This window comes from Oryzias melastigma, linkage group LG2, assembly GCF_002922805.2.
Source record: "Oryzias melastigma strain HK-1 linkage group LG2, ASM292280v2, whole genome shotgun sequence".
Classification (NCBI taxonomy): Eukaryota; Metazoa; Chordata; class Actinopteri; order Beloniformes; family Adrianichthyidae; genus Oryzias; species Oryzias melastigma.
The window spans coordinates 9,805,355-9,814,487 of NC_050513.1; the positions used below are offsets into that span (position 1 = coordinate 9,805,355).

General features: G+C 40.4%; 1 protein-coding gene across 1 annotated transcript in view; it reads left to right on the top strand.

The window, feature by feature from the left end:
- abcb11b (ATP-binding cassette, sub-family B (MDR/TAP), member 11b) overlaps positions 1 to 5,158 on the top strand; it is a gene marked incomplete at its 5' end in the record, with an annotated part of 38,079 nt that extends 32,921 nt beyond the window's left edge. Inside the window, 2 exon segments of the mRNA XM_024294242.2 lie at positions 1,706 to 1,852; positions 3,624 to 5,158. Of these exon segments, the coding sequence (XP_024150010.1) occupies positions 1,706 to 1,852; positions 3,624 to 3,824 (348 nt within the window). The 3' untranslated portion in view covers positions 3,825 to 5,158.
- Between the last annotated feature and the right edge of the window lie 3,975 nt (positions 5,159 to 9,133).

The following is a 9,133-nucleotide window of genomic DNA, read 5'->3' on the forward strand; positions in this document are numbered from 1 at the left end:
TTAAGAAGAAAATATAAAAAACAGCATAAAATTACAAAAGCATTCTGCAGTAAAATACCTAAAAGTTAAATAAGAATTAAAGCCATCTTCATGAAATTTTACACACATGGCTCCAGCTTGATTTTACAACCACATTCAAATTTTGTTGAGCTTTGATCTTAGAAGGAGGCTGCCATCTTGAAATAAAAATAAAAAGAATCCCCCAAATTTAAAATCTCCCTAATCTTTCACCAGCCAACTCCTTGATGGTCATTGAGTAGCCTCTTGGAAAAAAAAGACGTTTTTATTAGCACATGAATGTCTGGTGAGCTCACTAAAGTGGCTCACCACTGAACAAAACGATTAAATGCACACTATGATCATATTAGAAATGTGGGTGAGGTCGTAATAAATCTCTGTTGCCAAGGAAATCCAAAAATGTACTTTTGTTGATTCTTGTAAAAATGACATAGATATGCCTGTCGCCCCCAGGCGACCAAAAAATAAAATGGTTGCTATGGAGATAAATCAATAGAATAGCTGTCAATTTTTTAAAAAGTGTTTTTTCCCCTTGTGCTATCTTATAGGGTCCAGATGACCCAAGCCTTATGTTGACATTTTATCCGTCCCATGACAAATGTGGATGAAGGTGGACACGATTTAATGTCTGCCACAGACACCAGTGAAAATCAAAAATCATTTAAAAAAAAAAAAAATAAAGTTTGGTGTGCTGTTCTGTGGGGGTCCAGATGACCCCACTCCCAACGTCATCATATCTAGGGTAGCACAAGGCTTATGTGGGGACAGGTTATGCTCCACAAGCTTAAATTATTGTTTTTTTTTTACTTTCATTCTAACACATTCTCTCTCCCAAGTCTTCACATATTGATATTTGGTTAAGGACCCCTCTGAGTCAATTTTAGTGTCCCCAATTCTTTGTTTTTTGATGTGCTGGCTCTTTCCATTAAATCCTGGGTCCCCAAATCCGGGCCGCTAACTGGAACAGGTCCAGTACCGGGATGCGGAGTGCATCGGTACCCTAACCCAAGACCAGAACCCTAACCCCAACCCTGTACTGGTTCATGTCGGGGCCTGGTTAACGTCTGATACTGGCTTGGATTTGGTACCATGCCTGGTACCACATCCGGTATGACGTCTGATGCTACCTTAACCTGGTACCGGTTTGTGTCTGGGCACGGTTGACGTCTGGTACCTGTTTAGATTTGGTACAGCGTCTGGTATCACGTCTGGTGCTACCCTAACCTGGCACCGGTTTGTGTCTGGGCACGGTTGACGTCTGGTACCGGTTCAGATTTGGTACTGCATCTGGTACAACAACTGGTATCACGTCTGATGCTACCGTAACCAGTTCGTTTCTGGGCCTGGTTGACGTCTGGTACCTGTTTAGATTTGGTACAGCGTCTGGTACCGCTTCTGGTATCACGTCTGGTGCTACCCTAACCTGGCACTGGTTTGTGTCTGGGTACGGTTTCCGTGTGGTACCAGTAAAGATTTAGGGTACCTGCCCTGAGGACCAGTCCGAGTGCAGTACCGCATCCGGTACTGTGTACCAAGGGTTGCGGACCCTTGATTTTGCAAATAGCCAGCATGTCAAAAAACAAAGAAAAAAAAAAACATGCCCTTAACCAAACATCAATATGTGACGAGTTGCGACTGAGAATGTGTTGTTCACAACAGTCAAGCCTTCTTTGTCCTCTCATTTCAGCAATACAACACCAACGTGGGCTCCCAGGGTTCCCAGCTCTCCCGTGGTCAGAAGCAACGAATCGCCATCGCCAGGGCGATCATACGCGACCCTAAGATCCTGCTTCTGGATGAGGCCACATCCGCACTGGACACGGAAAGCGAGAAGGTACGCCTCTAAAGCCTTTTCCCCCTCAAATCTACAACCACTCCACATCAAAGCTTCAAACCCGTAGAGCTTCTTCTGGATACATGCACTCTTTCAGGCTCTGCATTAAGCTTTCTACCTCCAAAGGCCACTCCGACCAGCCTAAAGAGACATTTCCAGCTCTCTGATCCGCTAGAACATTCTGATGACAGTAATTTGCATGTGATTGTCAAATTGCTGCAATTGGGAGGTTTTTTTGTGTGTGCTGCTGATGGCTTCTGGCTTCTGGATGGGCTGCTGTTGCATGTTTACCCAGTGCTCTGCAGAAATACCCCCCATTTCTTTATACTCTGCATTCGTCGAAGCAGAACTTCTTATGTGGCTTTAAAGTGGCAATAGCCCAAGATGCTGTGTGAGGGGTAATTCTTGGAATTTTTATAACTTTTTCCTTTTTTTAAAGCATTTCTTGCACCTGAATAACTTTAGTGTTGGTATTTAACACAAATTGTATCAAAAAAGAATAAAAAATGGACGCAAAACCCTTGGGACGGAACTAACGTGTTCAAGAACCAAGTCCATATTGCATTACCAACAGCCAATTATCATTGACATCTAAGACAACTGTACTAATTGAGAATTAGTTGTTTTATTTTACTACTAAAATCAAAACTGTGCTAAAATTGAAGTGTTGCTTTAATCATGAAATAACCAGTAAGTCATCGGTTTAAGAATGGTCCTACTTACTGTACGCCAACAACTAAAAGGCAAGTTTGTCCTGCCTGTTTGTACAAATTTAGAAAGTTTGACGTTTGTTGATGTCATATTCAGCTGTGGAGTTGAAAACCTGGCTTAAAACAGCCAATACAAGCCAACTATGTGGTCCAAACCCTGTGACCATCTAAGGTCTTGACCAGGGATGGGCAACTCCAGTCTTGGAGGGCCGCATTCTTGCATGTTTTCCAACATACACTAAACTTCTGGCATGTTCTAATAAGCCATGAGTAGGGGTTGGATATCTGGAAATCATGGAGACACTGCAGCCCTCAAGGACCAAAGTTGCCTATCCCTGATCTAGGCCAAGGATGGGCAACTCCAGGCCTTGGGGGCCACATTCCTACATGTTTTGCGACATACCGTACATCTAGGGGTTTTTTAATTGGCTGGACAAGCCTAAATCAGGTAGTCAGTCATGGATATCTGGAAATCATGCAGACAGTGGCCCGTGAAGCCTGGAGTTGCCTATCTCTGGTACAGACGATGGGTGTCAGACTCTAGGTCTTAAAGACCAGTGGCCTCTTGGTTTTTTAAGAAATCCTGCCTTATCTGTTGCTGCTGATACTGTACCTGGAAAAGGTGTGTTTAGCCAAGAGGGATCTTCAATGGAAGAGTAGTTGGGAAGAATGCAGGACACTGGCCCTCACGGTCTGGAGTTGGACATCTTTGGTCTAGACCAGGGGTGTCCAATTCCAGACCTCGAGGGGCCGGTGACCTACATGTTTTCTAACCAACCAACTTGATATTGAAGCTTCTTATTGGCTAAACACACCTGATCCAGGTATCAGTAGCAGATAAGTCAAGGTTTCTAGAAAACCCTGATGAGGCCTTTGAAGCCTGGAGTTGGACACCTTTATATCTAGGTCTACAAAAACTACAACTTTTGGCTGTTAACTAAAAATAATTGAAACATTGTGTACCTTTCATAAAGTAATAGAAAGTAGGGATCATTGAAAGTATAAAGGAGTTCATTTGACTGTGGCACATCACTGTATGAATACTCTCATGACTTTGACAGACCGTCCAAGAAGCCCTGGACAAAGCCAGAGAGGGCCGGACCTGCATCGTCATCGCCCATCGCCTGTCCACCATCCAGAACTCTGACATCATCGCCGTCATGTCTCGGGGCATCTTGATTGAGCAGGGAACCCACGACGAGCTCATGGCGCTGACAGGAGCCTACTACAAGCTGGTTACGACAGGAGCACCCATCAGCTAGTGTGCCGCTGGAGGTCGTTTTGTGTTTTTTTATAAAAGACGAGATCAAGACTGGAAGCATGTCCGGATTTAAATATAAAAGATTGGGGCAAACAGATAAGTGGAAGCATTAATCAGCCATACAGTATTTATTTTTACGCTGATGATACCCCAATAGGTGATAATTCATAGTTGGTGCAAACCTTACTTTCAAGACAAAATCTATTTCTTGTGATAACTTTTGGCTCGTTTTAATGCGTTTTCAGCTTCAGGGCTTAGCTACTTTAACAGTCTTAAATTGTGCACAAGAGGATAGTCATTTTCCAAAGTTTCTGGAGACTTTAAAAGTCTTTTGACAGATAAATGTACTTTTTCGGTCACTACTTGACGTCTTAAGCAACATGTTTTTTGCTAAAGCTTGAGTCAGTGCTTTGTGGCCGAACAATGTGAAAGACAAAAACCACAGAAATGAAAGTCAGACAAAAGAAACTGCACTAAGGATGACCGAAAAAGCAGCCAATGAGAACTAAATATACTTTGTCCGACTATCTTAGAATGAAAATACGAGTATACACACGAGTATGTTCTTGGATCTCAAGTCTACCTAAGAACTGTTAGACACTTCAAAAAGTGCAGATTTTCAATTATAGACACATTTTAATCATCTTTTGATCCATTTTAATGGCATTTCTAGAGGTTATTCTATTATGATGATGCAGTTTTAGCCAAAATCCTAAAAACTTGTGTTGTTTTCTAGGACGTAGTTTCTGCAGAGCGGCAATAGTTCATTAGAAATTTGGGTCTAAGTTTTGGGCGAGACAGTTGACGTGGAGCAACCCCGCCCCTCTTCCCCTCCCCGTTGCTGATAGCTTGTGGCCCACCTAGTGTTTTTTCTATGGCATAAAGAAGCTCTTTTTCAAAAACTGATCTTCCTTCACAACAATTTGGTCAAAGAAATACTCAGAAATTCTATTTTAAGTTTACATACGTCCTCTAGTATTAGAGGAATGCTACAAGAACACACTATGTTCACTGGAGAGAATCCTTTCGTATTATGTATTTAATACGAGTTTTGGGGTTTTAGAATTGGTAAACAAGCTTAAACAGGTACTCTAATGTAAACTAAGACACATTTTTACCAGATTTTAGTTTTAATTAATGCTTTTCCTAAGTATTGAAGATTTAATTTGTAAGGTTTTGATCAATTAATTTCTTTATAGGAATAAGGACAGTGTTTAATATGTATAATTGATTCTTTCTTGTACAGTTTTTTTTTGTCCAAATTAGTGATAAATGTCAGAAGATGCTGATTGAACTGTGTATTGATGTGCATAAAATTTATTTCACCACAATCAAGTCTCAATTATTTATGATCTTGTTCCTTTTTTCAAGTTCAAACTTGTTTTAATGACCAAACCAGTGACTGAATGTGTTGTAATGAAATGCACGCACAGATTAAAGTGTTCCAATTGGTTTAGTTTTCGAAGGGAGCTAAAACAAAGGCTTTGAATTCTGCAGGGGCACAGATTTTAACACCCTTTCCTCTTGTTCATTAACAAGTACAACACACACATTCACACACACACAGATTCCTGTTCCCACTGAAATTATTGCCCATAACGCCTCTTTGAGTGTTCAGAGAGTGCTATGATTTTGTAAAGAACTTTCGGTGTGTGGTGAAATTCATTCAAATCTAAAAAAACCCTTATTTCCTTCAGTTATGGTACATGAACACAGACTCTACCAGCCCCAGTTTGCTCAGACATCTGGTATTTTAGAGCTGCTTTCACATTGGGAAAATTTGGTCTTCAATCAAAATAGTCGGTTTTGTTTGAAAACTAACCTGCTTTGATCAAACAGGTGTTCCACTTTGGAGACAAAGTGGGGCAGAATCGAATCAGCAAGTGAACCCTGGTGTGTTTCAGTACAGTGTGAATGCAAACAGACTATCTGGATCTGTGGTCCCAATGTCGAATTATTTTGTTCATGGACTGACCTGTTTGAGGCTAAAGTGAGGGGGCTGATTTATCTTGTTCCAGTTTTCTTTAACTTTTAAGGATTATGTTTATTTTTATCCTCTGTAAAATCTGCAGTGAGTTTAAACTTTATTTGTACGCTAGATTTTGTGTAGGAACTGTTGCAATGTAATCCACAACTCTAAGTGGAAGCCAACTTCAACCTAATTGGAAGTGCGACGGAACAATACCAAAAATAAAAAAACTTTTATTTTGCCAAAAATACTTACTATAAATTTGAATCCAAAGTTTAGGCAAATTTATTACCAATTATTCTCGTAAAATTAAAGAGTCTGCTGATGAATATTCTATATTATTATTATGGTCTGTGGGAACAACTGTTGCAATTGATCCATATTTGAAGTAAGGAGTTCTGTTTTAGTTTGTTGAATGTAGCTTTCTTTTATTTTGAAGTTGAAGGCTCTTCTTGTTTTTGCTCACTGGCTCTTTTCTGCGACACAAAAACTTTCCAAATACGTTAGTTTTTGTTAACTTTGCTAGCTTAAGAGGTTAAATTCAGTGGTCAGGATGGATTTTTGTCACATGATTACACATTCTCACTCCCAACTCGTCATATATGGACGTTTGGTTCGCGTCCACCCCCCCCTGCACCACTTTTTGTCGTAGGTTTATGAGGTGCTGGCTGTTCCCATTAAATTGGGGGTCCCCAACCCTCAGAATATGGTGCTGGACCCAGAACTGGTACTGGGCATGTTGGCATCCCAAGGGTTGGGATCCCCAGATTAGCCAACAAATTCTCATCCCAAGTCATCACGTATTGATGTTTGGTTAAGGACCCCTCTGCTGGGGCGCCGAAATGAGGGAAGTGGCTGATTTTAGGGGCCCAGACCAAGGGGGGGGGGACCCACAAAGGCCCCTAATGCAAATTTACCAATATGTTAGGGTTTTCATAGGGACCAAAATCCCTAGCGGCACCCCTACCCCTCCGTGCCACTTTTAGACGTCTTGGGTGTCGCCAACTTGTCATTTTTCAATGTACTGGATGTTCACCTTAAATCATGGGTCCCCAACCTCCAAACCGCGAACCAAAACCAGTCCAGTACCCAAATCCTACACCAGACCAGACGTGGTAGCGGTCCAGAACCGATACCGAACTAGAGGCGAACTAGTACTGGATTAAAGTTAGGTTACGGTACTGGATGTGTCCCAAGGACCAGTGCGCATCCGGTACCGCGTCCCAAGGGTTACGGAGCCTTAATTTTATGATCAACCGACACATCAAAAAACAATGAGTTGTGGACACCCCTAACGTCAAAAAGTGACACAGAGGGGGCCCAACCATACGACCACATATGACGAGTAGGGAGTGAGAATGCGTTGCATGTCACCGAGTGACTTGACATGCGCCAAGAAAGACTCGGATGTAGTGGTGAATCCTGTAGTTTTTCAAAATAAAACTTCCTTCAGAATCAAAGAATGAATAAATGGAAAGTATAGATCGTGTACCAGTCAATCATAATTTCTACAAAATAGATAAAACTCACATCAAGCAACAGGCATGGTGGTGGAGGAATTATGATTGGGCTCTGTTTCTTATCTGGACACCATCAACTACCGATTAAAAAAACTCCTCTGAGAACCAGTTTCAGGTTTCAAAGAACACCCATCTATAGTTTGAGGTTGAATTTGCGGCTCTGACTCTCAGGTCAGCGGGGCAAAGCTCCCAAAGAGACGCTAACCTGCTACATGTGATTTAACCGCACCTCCATGATGAAGGAGGAGATTAAAGATAGGCCCGCATGCATGCAGAGCGTGTGCTCTTCCTTTGAGGTGAAAGAGACAGCATCCATACATGGATGTGGTTCAGCAGCAGGAGCTCTGATGTGTAGCCAGACTCATCAACATGCTCCCCGTCTGCGGGGCTTTCATCCTCAGCGCTGATATTCTGATTACTTCTCCCGATGTTTGATGGTATTCCTAGATGACAGCATAAAGAAAGAAAAAGGCTTTACTGGTGACAAACGGCTTTAAATGAAATGGATCCCTGGAGTTTAGCTTGACGTATATTTGTGCTTAAAGCAGTTGAGCTACAACATAATAATCCGAGCTGCACTTGAATGTAGTAAATGGACAGAAATCGGACTTCATTGTTTCTGTAAGTACTTTACAATACATGTTCATGTTGCAGAATTTATTTTTGCATGACTTTATGTCTCGTGTGTGAATAAAATGATAAAAATAAAGGTACATAGGTGCAGTTTGCCAGTTAAAATTAGCCTTTTAAATTGAAAATACAGAAGTAAATTCAAAAGTAGACAAAATTTGAGTTTAAGGCCCTTAAAGGGATTAAAAAAAAACATAAAATGTCCAATTTGGCGTGTGATTTCTTATTGTGATTAATTGCAAATAAGTGGTTGGCAAATACTGTAACAAAAAATACATAAATAATCGCAAGTAATCATGAAAAATTATTTTTCAGATTTGCGATTAATTAGATTTTTTTTGTCACATCAATTCCCGGCCCTAAAAATATATTAAAAATTTCAAGTTTAGCTATAGTATCATATTACAGTAAAAATATAACTTTTATGTATTTACCTATTTTTAAAAAAAAGTCATTTTAAAACCCATTCACTTACAGAATGAAGCCCATTTAACCATAACACTATTTAAAAGGACTTTTTTAGGATGGATATTTCGAAATGTATTTAGCCCCTAAAATCTGAAATTTTGTAAGTGATAATGCGTGTCGAGGTGTGCATTATCAGACATTAACAGACAATGTGAAAACCTGAAGAGTCCGAAAAAGCTCCTAAAAAAATCTGTTATTTTCTGCTAATAGATACTTCCAAGAGCATTATCCCGCTTATACCATGATCACATATAAAAGAAATAAGTATTCAGTTGAATTTTAGTACTTTAATCTTATTTTGTTATGACTTAAATAGCTTTTACTCAAAAATCGGGGCCATTCGAGATGTGGTGCGACACGTTGTCATGGTAACGGCTACAGAACCCACACTGTAGCAGCAAAGGAATGCGGTATGCTAAACATTAAGTAAATTTTAAAAAGTTATTTGGTTACAATGGTCACCAGCTGGTATTTAGGCCAGTGCAGTAATTAGGAATATTGTGTTTTGAACTCAAGACAAACCTTTGATTGCTTAGCAGTCGGCATTTTGACTGAAGCTCCGCCCACCCCAATGGCCCCACCCACATTTGCTGGAAAGTTAAAAATTATTGTAGAATAACAATTTTTTTTTTTTTATAAAAAGTGTCACTAATTACATTTCAAAACCCCTTCAACTTCCAGAATGAAGCGCATTTAACAAAGAAACAAATTAAAGGAAGTTGT